The 14,095-nt window shown below is 44.9% G+C and overlaps 1 protein-coding gene across 1 annotated transcript; it reads left to right on the top strand.

The window, feature by feature from the left end:
* Nucleotides 1–422: 422 nt before the first annotated feature.
* On the top strand, nucleotides 423–3,906 carry LOC123051310 (probable flavin-containing monooxygenase 1). Its single transcript, XM_044474160.1, has 5 exons — nucleotides 423–934; nucleotides 2,119–2,356; nucleotides 2,595–2,770; nucleotides 2,896–3,248; nucleotides 3,330–3,906. The coding sequence occupies exons 1-5, from the start codon at nucleotides 494–496 to the stop codon at nucleotides 3,679–3,681; spliced, it is 1,560 nt and encodes a 519-aa protein (XP_044330095.1). The 5' UTR covers nucleotides 423–493; the 3' UTR covers nucleotides 3,682–3,906.
* Nucleotides 3,907–14,095: the final 10,189 nt, after the last annotated feature.

Here is a 14,095-nt window from a genome sequence, read left to right on the forward strand (position 1 = left end):
GTGTCTTCCTCCGCCGGTTAGCACTGAAAGCATTTTTTCACTCCAGTTGATGTCTACACAATTTCTAGCTTACTGAGTGGTATGGTTGCTTTGCAGGACATTTCTCATTAATGCACACACCCTTTATTAAAAAAATGTAAATATACAACCATACACCCAGCACTATTCTAGAACGCCATTTCTCTGGGCCGGGTAAGGAATCCAGTTTAGGACGAATCCAACACCCAGCGAGGTTGGGCCGCACAAGCGGGCTTGCGGAGAAATGAAGATGGAGGGAGGATGGCGACAGGCGAGGATGGCGACGTTCGGGCTGTCCTGACGTGAATTTCTCGAAGGTGCTAAACACGAGTGGCGGTGGATCGTGCGTACGAGCGGTTGAAAGAGACGGCTCGTTCGTTATGCCACCAGCTAGCCCACCACGCTGAGTCATCACAGCTTTATGCCATTCTCACCGTGAGTCCGTGGCACACCGTCGCACAAATACAAGTCTGCCATGGACAAGAAGAGGGTGGCCATCGTCGGCGCCGGTCTGAGCGGCCTGGCAGCGTGCAAGCACCTCCTCGAGCGCCGCTGTCGGCCGGCCGTCTTCGAGGCGGACACCGTCCTCGGCGGCGTGTGGGCGCACGCGCCGGAGTGCACCAGGCTCCAGACGCCGCGGCCCATGTTCCAGTACTCCGACTTCCCGTGGCCGGAGTCCGTCACGGAGGTGTTCCCCGACCACCGCCAGGTCGGCGACTACCTCGACGCCTATGCGCGGCACTTTGGCGTGCTCGACTGCATTAGGTTCGGCCGCAGGGTGGTCGGAATGGAGTATGTGGGCGTCAGCGAGGAGCAGGTGGAGGCGTGGGAGCACTGGGCTGGGTGCGGCGAGGCGTTTGGGTCCGGCGACGGCGAGTGGTGGCTCACGGTCGCCGACGTGGACGGCCTCGTGGAGGTAAGGATCCAACATGTTTGCACATACTTCCATGGTGTATACTGTGTCTGCCCCTGGCTACACGGCACCATTTGTGCGCTGAGAACAATGCACTGCACTATTGGTGATATTGATTCGTTGGACTTTATAGGATGATATATATGCTGCACCTACTAATGTGATTTTTCGGCACATGAACGTCACACTCACACAGTCACACCACATGGAGGTGCCACCTACCCCCCATGTGACCACTGGAAGTGAATAAATCATCATCTACTTTTCTGATCTTCTGACTTCAAGTGATACTCCATGTACTAGTAACCTCTCATCTTTGATGTTCTAGATTCAAGCTTGGATGACCACAAGCCTTTGGAATCTCAGGGAAAAAACTAGGAGCAGGAATCATAGACTTTTTTTTTACTATTTACTATAGGGCAACAGCCCTGCAATCCTTTATTCTAGATTTTTTTTTTCAGGCCTGTTTAAATCCGCTCCCACCGGTAGTCGAACCCAGGGCCTGGGGTGCTACTGAGGTCACTGCAACCACGAATTCATTCATCGTGACACCTAGTAAGAGAATAATAGCAAAGTACGGTTCCGCGAATTATTACAGTACCACCACTCCTCTACCATCGACACATAACCGGCATCTCAAAAAAAAATCTCCCGGCACCGATCATATGCATCCTTGCACGTTGAGAGAAATGAGTTAGCGAGGACCACCAATTTAATTATGTAGGATGTCCAACTTTTACAGTCAAACAACACGACAAACACCTAGATACAATCGATGGTAATCCTACGATCAGACTATACCCTGGAAGCAAATAAGGAGTCAACTAAACTTTCAGACCATGTTTTTTTATTCTACACAGGCAACATAACATTGGGACTGCGAAATGTTACTCTCTAAGATTTTCTACATAGGTACCATAACATCAATATTTCTATGAAAACACGCTGCACCAAGAAAACTGAAATCAGGGAATATATGTGCACCATCTTCCAAATGTAATGCGTATAGATTGGGTAAGGGATAAGCAAGATTTTTTTTAATACTCCCTCCGATCCATGTTACTTGTCGCTCAAATGGATGTATCTAGTAGTATTTCAGTGCCAGATACATCCATTTGAGCGACAGGTAAATGAAACAATGTTCATAAATCAAATTGTCTGTGTAATTCTATTTCCCCTCTTTTCAGGTACACAAGGCAGACTTTGTGATCCTTTGTGTTGGGAGGTTCAGTGGTGTGCCCAACATACCTACATTTCCAGTTGGCAAAGGCCCAGAAGTGTTTGACGGGAAAGTGATCCACTCCATGGAGTACTCAAAAATGGGAGGCAAAAATGCTAGAGATATGATCAAGGACAAGCGTGTGACTGTTATTGGCTACCTGAGATCAGCAGTAGACATTGCAAATGAGTGTGCAAACGTCAATGGTATGTAGACGCTGCCATTTTCTTACAATAAGATTATCTCCTTTCCTCTTGCATGAAGGTTGATATATCAAACTTAATTAGAGTACTAAACCTAAGCGTTACAATATGAGACGTTTTATGCTTTATTAAATGCGCCATTGTCTACCTTAATTTTATTGTCTTGGGTTCCATAGTTGCCTCAATAAAACAAGAATAGAAAGGCTATGACTTTATTGCTAATTGTTTATTGATTTTTTAGGTACCGAAAAACCGTGCACGATGGTAGTACGAACAAAGAGTTGGATTATACCAGACTACTATGCTTGGGGCGTCCACATATCAAATTTCTATCTCACCCGTTTCGCCGAACTACTTATTCACAAGCCTGGTGAAGGCTTTCTCCTCAACATGTTGGCTACTGTCTTGACTCCACTGGTAGGGCTACATGTTACAATTTTTGTATTAAATTCTGATTGAACTTGTTCTTGTTAAAAGTTTAAATGGTTTTGTCTTAGATTAAACCCATACATGCATGTGTTTTCCTTGTCTGTGTTGAGTAGAGGTTGATTATTTCGAAGTTTGTTGAGAGCTACTACTCAATTGCAATGAGGAAGCATGACATGGTGCCTGACCATAGCTTTTTTGAGGGATTAGTGGCATGTGTGGCTGCCATTGCACCAAAGGATCATTACAAGAATCTGGAGGAAGGTAGCATCGTCCTTAAGAAGTCAAAGACATTCAGCTTTTGCGAAGAAGGTGTGCATGTTGAAGGTGAATGTACTCCAATAAAGAGTGAAATTGTTATCTTCGGAACTGGATTCAAGGGTGATCAAAAGATCAAGGACATTTTCACATCAGAATACTTTCAGAGTATAGCCGTTGGCTCAACATCAATGACCGTGCCACTTTATAGGTAATCACCTCGCTATATATGCATAATATTTATGTAATTTCAACTTCTTGATTTCGAAGAGTATGTTAATTCCTTTTTTAGGGAGTGCATCCATCCTAAGATTCCACAGCTCGCGGTGATCGGCTATTCGGAGAGCTTGACAAATATATATACAGCCGAGCTTATGGCCAAGTGGATATCACATTTTATGGATGGTGGTTTCAGATTACCAAGTGTCAGAGAAATGGAAAGGGATGTCCTTGAATGGGAGAAGTTCATGAAGCACTACTCTCGAGACTATTTCCGTAGGTCATGCATTGGAATTGTTCATATTTGGTACAATGATCAACTATGCCAGGACATGGGATGCAATCCAAGAAGGAAGAAGGGTTTTTTCTCTGAATTATTTGAACCTTATGGTCCTTGTGATTATCTTAATCTTCACCCAAAGTAATAGTAGATCATATGTTTGCACTCCTATAGAAGTTTCAACCAGATCTATCGTGTTTACATACTTACATGGTTACTTTGTTATAATGTTGTATGGTATTGTGGCCGGACCAGTTCTTGGACATTAATTGTAATCAAGTTGGTGGTTTTCCTGGTCCACCAACAATCTAGTGTTGTAATATGCAATGCTAAGAAAGAAATGATATCACTACAAGGCACAATTATAACATTATCTGCGCTTCTTAGAAATCCTTTATTCAATGATATCACTATGTAGAATTATATGTAATGTTAACTTTTTCTATGTATTACTAATCACTAGCTAGTTGCTTGTATGTTGCTACGAAACAATAACAATACATATGTAAGATTTGAGCGAGAGGAAATTTACTCATCTCAAATAGATAAAAATAATATAAACACAAACTACATGATCATTTGAAATAGTGTACTCTCTTTATCCTTGGGTGGCATATATACTTACATTATCTTTTAGCAAAGACTACATAGAAGAGTTCAAACTTGGTAAGTATTATATAATAATGAAAATATGATGGACTATAACTTCGCAACATATATTGTCGAATATCCAAGAAAATGTAAGATGGTCAGATGGAGGGCCACCGTCGGCCTCCATCCACATCCATCAGGGACTACCAACCAGTCGCCGAAAAAAGCCAACACGCCCATCGAGAAATGTCTGCACCGCCCTTCCACTGTTGTTTAAGCTCATCGGACCAAGCCTAGCCGGCACGACCGCCGCTGGAAGAGCACCACAATAGCCACACCATCACCTCCACCGGCTGAGCCCGCCATGGCAGAGGCGGTAGCCCGCGGCTGGCACTGCCCGGAAGATGGATATAGCCGAACCCGCAGCCGCCACCGCCTGTCGCGAACTACCACCGTGCCGCCTGTCACGCTGCCACCATACATGTGTGCCAGTCGTTCCTGCACGCCACCCAACACCAGAGCCATACCCTGGCCTAGGGCGAGCCAGCCAGCGCCATCCCCAACGCACAAAGGGACAAAGAGGCCCCGCCGTGGACAACACTGATCGCTCGGCCCTGCCTTCTGGCGACGGTGAGGACGGAGAATGGAAGAGGAAGAGGGCAGCCCGGTGGTGGAGATCTAGGGTCCCCTCCCCGTTGCCACGTGCGCGCGACGCGAGAGGGTGTTTTTTTTTTCATTGGGTGTGGTGGCATTGAGTACCGGACACTCAACGCATGTTCTCCCCTGGATCTGAAATGACACTTCCAAAAGCAAAATCTTTGATTGCGTATTTTTCAGAGAGAAAACATGTAGCCAGTCATGCATCAGTCAGACCAATATTAAAGTTCAAGGACACAGGATAGGTAAGAAGTAACAAAGGGTTGAGATATAATGGAATAGGTCACTCTCCCACCCTCTGCATCAACTCTATAAATTACAGAGTGTGTGATAGTATCTGAAAACCTAGCGCGAGCAGCAAGGTATTACATTGCTAGTGATGCATAGTTACGGATTAAACCAAACTTGATGAGAGATACGGCTAGGTCATATTCGCTTTCCATGCTGGCAATGGCAACACCTTAAATTTTTCCCATAATAATAGTGATGCCTTAATTTTGATCTCCATCGTATATGCTAGCAAGCTAGCTAGGCTTGGGAGGCAATAGGGAACTAAGGCATACAATCATAGGCTGCTTGTCCACTTCTAGGCACTCCACCACGCAAGGTCTTTCGACATGATTGAATTCTCAACGCCGCGGTTAATTGCCACACAAAAAGTCTCATCTTTAAAAGTAAAATGTAGACGTAAAGACCTAGACGTGGTTGGAATGAACGGAAAACCTGACAGCCCTGGCACCTGGCCGCTGCAGCCCATCTGTCCTGCTCCTCCATGACCTTGTCGTCCGGTCACCCCGACGCTCAACTTGAAGGTTAGGGTCCATGCTTGTATGAGATCCATTCCTTTAGGATCTGATCCAGCTTTGTGGGTTTTGATCTGGATGGACCATTAAATTTAAGCTTTCTGTAGGTATGAAAATTTTGATGCGAGTAATTGGCAGTTCGTCTTTAATTCTTTTTACAGGAGATTCTACATAGCTGTATTTCTGTCTGATGTATGTGCATAATCAATCTTCTTGCCGTGAAAGAAAATCACACTCCCAGATGCAAACTACGAACGGCACGTAGTGTTGTGATAATGCCATCTGAAAATCAATCTATACGTGCAGGCCTTCTGGGGGGGGGGGGGGGGGGGGGGGGGGGGGGGGGGTGAAAGTTGGATTATAACCTAGTTTTGCGATGGTGACCTATGCGGAATGAGTGAAGGTTGAATCAGTCCGGATATCCAATTTGCGAGTGGAAAATGTCACCAATTTTTTATGTTTTTGCGCTCACAACAAATTTATTTGTCTTTTAGTATAAAAATGAACAATGTTACTTCTTTTTTTGCGGGAAAAAACAATGTTACTTCTATGAGAAAATAGGTTGTGGTGCTTATATTTATGTAATTATTATGTCATTGTAGCTTTAACGATCATGATTTGTTTTCCAATATCTATTAGGAATTTTGAAGGATTGAATTCTTATTAAAAAATCAGACGTGCCATTTGGAACATAGGAACGGCTTACCAAGATTGCTATGAAATTCATATGGACTGGGGAAATTCCAAAGGAATTTTGTAGGAAAACAAACATGAGGTCTTACCTAATGTTTTCTCCATTTGTGTGACTGTGTCTTGAATTTCCGAGTTTTTCCTGTGTGGTATCCAAAATGACCTTGTTGGAGTATTCATGTGTTTTAGATTACTGTACAAATGTAGATTACATGACATCTCAATTCATGTTTTTTTCCTACTACTACATTTAAGTTATTGTGTTCCAAACAGGCGTTCTAATGGAACTATTGATATGACAAGTAATACATAACATCCAAAACCCTTAGCATGATAGTAGGACACATGTAACATGATACTAGCAATGTGCCTGTGCGTTGCAACGGATCCAAAGTAGAATAATGCTTGTTCACAAACTCGAAAGAAAACACTCTAGTTTTGATATACATATATCACTAAAAATATATTATGTTTCACTCCAAATATATTCTTCGAACTGTTCTGATGAGGTGAGGGAGGGATGTGGTTGGTTTCAACACTAGTAGAAAACTGGGCTTTGGTCACAGGGCAATATTCACATTAGTCCCGGTTCAGTCACGAACCGGGACTAATGTGAGCATTGGTCCCGGTTCGTGCGGCCAGGGGCCTGCCGGGCCTCGTGGGGGCATTGATCCCGGTTCGTCCGGCCCCTTTGGTCCCGGTTGGTGGGACAAACCGGGACCAAAGGGCCACGCTCCTGGCCCACCATCCTTTAGTCCCGGTTCATACCACAAACCGGGACTAAAGGGCTGGTCCTAGTTGCGGCCAGTGTTTAGTCCCACCTCGCCAAACTAAGGGCGCTCACACCAGTTTATAAGCCCGTCCCTCTCTGCCTTTTAAAGTGAAAATAGATGCCCTTATAAAGGGAATTTGACCTAAATTCACAGTAAATTTCATAGAAATTTATTATGAATTTAGGTTGAATTTTCTGTATAAGCGCATCTATTTTCATTTTTTTATATTTATAAAATAAATAAACCTTAATAAAATAAATAAAACTAAATAAACCTTAATAAAATAAAATAAAATAAACTATAGTAAATACAATAAATAAACCTTAATAAATTAAGTAAAAATAGCAGCAGTAAAATAAATAAAAATATCAGCAGTAAAATAATTAAAAATAAAATAATTAAAGTAAAATACATAAGTAATTAGAAATAAAATAAATAAGTTTTTCGTTGTAAGTAGAAACAAAACAAATAAAGCAAAAGAGAAAAAAACAGAGGAAAAAAATTATGCCACCTACTGGGCCACCACGGCCTGAATACGACTAGAAACCCATCCATGGGCCAGGATTCAGGCCCGCAGAAGGCCCAGTAGGCCCCACAGGCAAAGAGTGACAGAATAGGCCCGTAAGCCTGCATTTGAGAGGAGCTCGAAGTGGTCAGCGTAGCTGCGCTTATAAACCACTGTCGAAGCCTCTCGGCTAGCGAGGTGGGACTAAACATCCCACCGCACCGCGCCAGTTCCAGCACAAGGCCTTTGGTCCCGGTTGGTGCCACCAACCGGGACTAAAGGGGGCATTGGTCCCGGTTCGTGGCACCAACCGGGACCAAAGGCCTTTAGTCCCGGTTGGTGCCACGAACCGGGACCAATGAGTTCCCTATATATACCCCATCGCCACAGCAGAGCATTCCAGAGAGTGCTCTGTTTTTTCTGGCCGGCGAGGGGAGGGCATTTGGGTGCTCTAGCTCACCTCCTATGCACATGAGGTGTTCGATGAAATGTCTGAGCCACACTAGTTAATCTTTGTCCTCTAGAAACTCGACCTCCGAGCTCCATTTTCCCCGAGATTTGTCTAGGTTTAGCGGTACGTCACGTCACGTCCCGTCCCCGTCTTCACCGCCGTCGATCGCCCGCGCCGATCTCGTCGCCAGCACCACCGTGGTGAGCCTCTTGTTCTTATCTTCTTTCTGAAAGTAAAAAATTCTTACTTTAGATAGTTACTTGTCTAATTTTGTTACTTTTATTATTCCTTCTTATTACATAGTGTGATGGTTTTGGTATCCGCCCCCGTCGGCCCTCGTCCTGTCTATGATTCGGATGTGGTATATATTATCTTTTTATAACTATTTGGTTCATTTATTGTTTATGACAAATATACCGACCAACATGACATAGATTTTATTTATCTAGGAGGTGGTTGAACCGGAAATTCTATCCGACCCTATTGTCGAGAGGTTAAATTTAGTTGAAGAAGAAAACAATTATTTGAAGGAAAAAATAAAGAAAATTGAGGAGGAGAAGATGATATTGGAGTTGCATGTTGCGGATGTCGTCGATGATCACAAGATCAAGATGGATGCAATGCGCTTGAAGATTAGAAAGATTAGAAAATATGCCATTCATACCGAGGCTTGGTATCATTATGCCGTTGGATCAATTGTTACCTTGGTTGCAATTATGATCGCATTTGTTTTTGCATTGAAATGTTTTACATAGTTTCAATGTATGGTTTAATTAATTAGATGCTCTGGAGAGCTATATATATGTTGTTAGATGAGAACTATGTATGTACTTTGGTTTTAATGTGATGATGAACTTCTATTAATTTGGTCACTTAATCATCTATTCATGATGTTCTGTAATGGTTTTTGACACACTTAATTATATATAATGCACGCAGATGAACCAGCAATGGATGTACGGTGACAGACACACCTCCGAGTACATTAAGGGCGTGCATGATTTTCTCGACGTGGCTGAGGCAAACAAGCAGAATGGTTTTATGTGTTGTCCATGCCCTATATGTGGGAATACGAAGTCTTACTCTGACCGGAAAATCCTTCACACCCACCTGCTTTACAAGGGTTTCATGCCACACTATAATGTTTGGACGAGGCACGGAGAAATAGGGGTTATGACGGAAGACGGCGAAGAAGAAGAGGACGATGACAACTATGTGCCCCCTGAATACGGTGATGCTGCAACGGGGGAAGCTGCTGAAGATCAAGAGGAACCAGACGATGTGCCCAATGATGCTGCAAGGGGGGAAGCTGCTGAAGATCAAGAGGAACCAGTGCCCGATGATGATGATCTCCGTCGGGTCATAGTCGATGCGAGGACGCAATGCGAAAGTCAAAAGGAGAAGCTGAAGTTCGATCGCATGTTAGAGGATCACAAAAAAGGGTTGTACCCCAATTGCGAAGATGGCAACACAAAGCTCGGTACCGTACTGGAATTGCTGCAGTGGAAGGCAGAGAATGCTGTGCCTGACAAAGGATTTGAGAAGCTATTGAAAATATTGAAGAAGAAGCTTCCAAAGGATAACGAATTGCCCGACAGTACATACGCAGCAAAGAAGGTCGTATGCCCTCTAGGATTGGAGGTGTAGAAGATACATGCATGCCCTAATGACTGCATCCTCTACCGGGGTGCGTACAAGGATCTGAACGCATGCCCGGTATGCGGTGCATTGAGGTATAAGATCAGACGAGATGACCCTGGTGATGTTGACGGCGAGCCCCCCAGGAAGAGGGTTCCTGCGAAGGTGTTATGGTATGCTCCTATAATACCACGGTTGAAACGTCTGTTCAGAAACGAAGAGCATGCCAAGTTGATGCGATGGCACAGTGAGGACCGTAAGAAAGACGGGAAGTTGAGAGCACCCGCTGACGGGTCGCAGTGGAGAAAAATCGAGAGAAAGTACTGGGCTGAGTTTGCAGCTGACCCAAGGAACGTATGGTTTGGTTTAAGCGCGGATGGCATTAATCCTTTCGGGGAGCAGAGCAGCAATCACAGCACCTGGCCCGTGACTCTATGTATGTATAACCTTCCTCCTTGGATGTGCATGAAGCGGAAGTTCATTATGATGCCAGTTCTCATCCAAGGCCCTAAGCAACCCGGCAACGACATTGATGTGTACCTAAGGCCATTAGTTGAAGAACTTTTACAGCTGTGGAATGGAAACGGTGTACGTACTGTTGGGGAACGTAGTAATTTCAAAAAAAATCCTACGCACACGCAAGATCATGATGATGCATAGCAACGAGAGGGGAGAGTGTTGTCCACGTACCCTCGTAGACCAACAGCGGAAGCGTTATCAGAACGCGGTTGATGTAGTCGTACGTCTTCACGATCCGACCGATCAAGTACCGAACGTACGGCACCTCCGAGTTCTACACACATTCAGCTCGATGACGTCCCTCGAACTCCGATCCAGCCGAGTGTTGAGGGAGAGTTTCGTCAGCACGACGGCGTGGTGACTATGATGATGTTCCACCGACGCAGGGCTTCGCCTAAGCTCCGCAACGGTATTATCGAGGCGTAATATGATGGAGGGGGGCACCGCACACGGCTAAGAGATCTCAAGGATCAATTGTTGTCTCTGGGGTGCCCCCTGCCTCCGTATATAAAGGAGCAAGGGGGAGGCAGCCAGCCAAGGGGAGAGGCGCGCCAAAAGGGGGGAGTCCTACTCCCACCAGGAGTAGGACTCCTCCTTTCCTTGTGGGAGTAGGAGAAGAGAAGGGGGAAGGAGAAAGAAGGAAGGGGGCACCCCCCTTCCCTAGTCCAATTCGGACCAGACCATGGGGAGGGGTGCGGCCACCTTTTGAGGCCTTTCTCTCCTTTCCCGTATGGCCCATTAAGGCCCAATACGAATTCCCGTAACTCTCCGGTACTCCGAAAAATACCCGAATCACTCAGAACCTTTCCGAAGTCCGAATATAGTCGTCCAATATATCGATTTTTACGTCTCGACCATTTCGAGACTCCTCGTCATATCCTCGATCTCATCCGGGACTCCGAACTCCTTCGGTACATCAAAACTCAATAAAACTGTCATCGTAACGTTAAGCGTGCGGACCCTACGGGTTCGAGAACTATGTAGACATGACCGAGACACGTCTCCGGTCAATAACCAATAGCGGGACCTGGATGCCCATATTGGCTCCCACATATTCTACGAAGATCTTTATCGGTCAGACCGCATAACAACATACGTTGTTCCCTTTGTCACCGGTATGTTACTTGCCCGAGATTTGATCGTCGGTATCTCGATACCTAGTTCAATCTCTTTACCGGCAAGTCTCTTTACTCGTTCCGTAACACATCATCCCGCAACTAACTCATTAGTCACAATGCTTGCAAGGCTTATAGTGATGTGCATTACCGAGTGGGCCCAGAGATACCTCTCCGACAATTGGAGTGACAAATCCTAATCTCGAAATACGCCAACCCAACAAGTACCTTTGGAGACACCTGTAAAGCACCTTTATAATCACCCATTTACGTTGTGACATTTGGTAGCACACAAAGTGTTCCTCCGGTAAACGGGAGTTGCATAATCTCATAGTCATAGGAACATGTATAAGTCATGAAGAAAGCAATAGCAACATACTAAACGATCGAGTGCTAAGCTAACGGAATGGGTCAAGTCAATCACGTCATTCTCCTAATGAGGTGATCTCGTTAATCAAATGACAACTCATGTCTATGGCTAGGAAACATAACCATCTTTGATTAACGAGCTAGTCAAGTAGAGGCATACTAGTGACACTCTGTTTGTCTATGTATTCACACATGTATTATGTTTCCGGTTAATACAATTCTAGCATGAATAATAAACATTTATCATGATATAAGGAAATATATAATACTTTATTATTGCCTCTAGGGCATATTTCCTTCACGTACGTGGATGAGCACAAACAGGAGGAATTTAACCTGCACGCGTTGCTGTTTGTAACCATCAACGATTGGCCCGCTCTCAGTAACCTTTCAGGACAGACAAACAAGGGATACCACGCATGCACGCACTGTTTAGATGACACTGATAGTATATACCTGGACAAAAGCAGGAAGAATGTGTACCTGGGCCATCGTCGATTTCTTCCGACCAACCATCAATGTCGAAAGAAAGGCAAGCATTTCAAAGGCGAGGCAGATGACCGGAAGAAGCCCGCCATGCGTACCGGTGATCACGTACTTGCTATGGTCAATTATTTACATGTAATCTTTGGAAAGGGTCCCGGCGGACTAGCTGTTCCGAATGACGCCGAGGGACACGCACCCATGTGGAAGAAGAAATCTATATTTTGGACCTACCCTACTAGAAAGAGCTAGAGGTCCGCTCTTCAATCGACGTGATGCACGTGACGAAGAACCTTTGCGTGAACCTGCTAGGCTTCTTGGGCGTGTATGGGAAGAAAAAAGATACACCTGAGGCACGGGAGGACCTGCAACGTTTGCACGAAAAATACGGCATGCCTCTGAAGCAGTATGAAGGTCCTGCCAGCTACGCTCTTACGAAAGAAGAGAAAGAAATCTTCTTTGAAAGCCTGCTCAGTATGAAGGTCCCGACTGGCTTCTCGTCGAATATAAAGGGAATAATAAATATGCCAGAGAAAAAGTTCCAGAACCTAAAGTCTCATGACTGCCATGTGATTATGATGCAACTGCTTCCGGTTGCATTGAGGGGGCTTCTACCGGAAAACGTCCGATTAGCCATTGTGAAGCTATGTGCATTCCTCAATGCAATCTCTCAGAAGGTGATCGATCCAGAAATCATACCAAGGCTAAGGAGTGATGTGGCACAATGTCTTGTCAGTTTCGAGCTGGTGTTCCCACCATCCTTCTTCAATATCATGACGCACGTCCTAGTTCATCTAGTCGACGAGATTGTCATTCTGGGGCCCGTATTTCTACACAATATGTTCCCCTTTGAGAGGTTCATGGGAGTCCTAAAGAAATATGTTCGTAACCGTGCTAGGCCAGAAGGAAGCATCTCCATGGGCCATCAAACAGAGGATGTCATTGGGTTTTGTGTTGACTTCATTCCTGGCCTTAAGAAGGTAGGTCTCCCTAAATCGCGGTATGAGGGGAGACTGACTGGAAAAGGCACGCTTGGAGGGGGGGACTCAATAATATGCAGGGACGGATATTCTTGGTCTCAAGCACACTACACAGTTCTATAGAACTCTACCTTGGTGACCCCATATGTCGATGAACACAAGAACAGTCTGCGCTCCAAACACCCGGAGCAGTGTGACGACTGGATTACATGTGGACACATCAGGACTTTCAGCAGTTGGTTGGAAACACGTCTCAGAGGTGACACCACTGTTTGTGATGAGTTGTACTCGTTGTCCAGGGGACCATCTTCGACTGTATTGACTTACAAAGGATACGAGATAAATGGGAATACATTTTACACGATCGCCCAAGATCAAAAGAGCACCAACCAAAACAGCGGTGTCCGCTTTGATGCAGCAACCGAGAGGGGAAATGACACATATTATGGTTACATAATGGACATATGGGAACTTGACTACGGACATGATTTTAAGGTCCCTTTGTTTAAGTGCAAATGGGTCAATCTGTCAGGAGGCGGGGTACAGGTAGACCCACAGTACGGAATGACAACAGTGGATCTGAACAATCTTGGGTACACTGACGAACCGTTCGTCCTAGCCAATGATGTGGCACAGGTTATCTATGTGAAGGACATCTCTACCAGACCGAGGAAAAGAAAAGATAAGGAAGCGAATACATCATACGATGAGCCAAAGCGCCACATAGTTCTTTCAGGAAAAAGGGACATTGTGGGAGTGGAGGGCAAGACAGACATGTCTGAAGATTATGAAAAGTTTCATGAAATTCCTCCCTTCAAAGTCAAGGCTGACCCAAGCATCCTGATAAACGATGAAGATTATCCATGGTTACGGCGCAATAAGCAAATGACACAAGCGAAGAAAAAGTGAAGACTTTCTCCCGCAACTATTATGATGATACCATGCAAACTTTGTAATAGACGAGTATGATACCATTGTCCGTTTT

Source organism: Triticum aestivum, chromosome 2D (assembly GCF_018294505.1).
Source record: "Triticum aestivum cultivar Chinese Spring chromosome 2D, IWGSC CS RefSeq v2.1, whole genome shotgun sequence".
NCBI lineage: Eukaryota > Viridiplantae > Streptophyta > Magnoliopsida > Poales > Poaceae > Triticum > Triticum aestivum.

Bases quoted from the DNA above. Each gene is read 5' to 3' on its own strand.
- LOC123051310 (XM_044474160.1), top strand. From the start codon at position 494: ATGGACAAGAAGAGGGTGGCCATCGTCGGCGCCGGTCTGAGCGGCCTG. The intron at 935-2,118 runs GTAAGGATCCAA...CCCTCTTTTCAG, and splicing joins ACGTGGACGGCCTCGTGGAG to GTACACAAGGCAGACTTTGT. The intron at 2,771-2,895 runs GTAGGGCTACAT...TGTGTTGAGTAG, and splicing joins CTACTGTCTTGACTCCACTG to AGGTTGATTATTTCGAAGTT.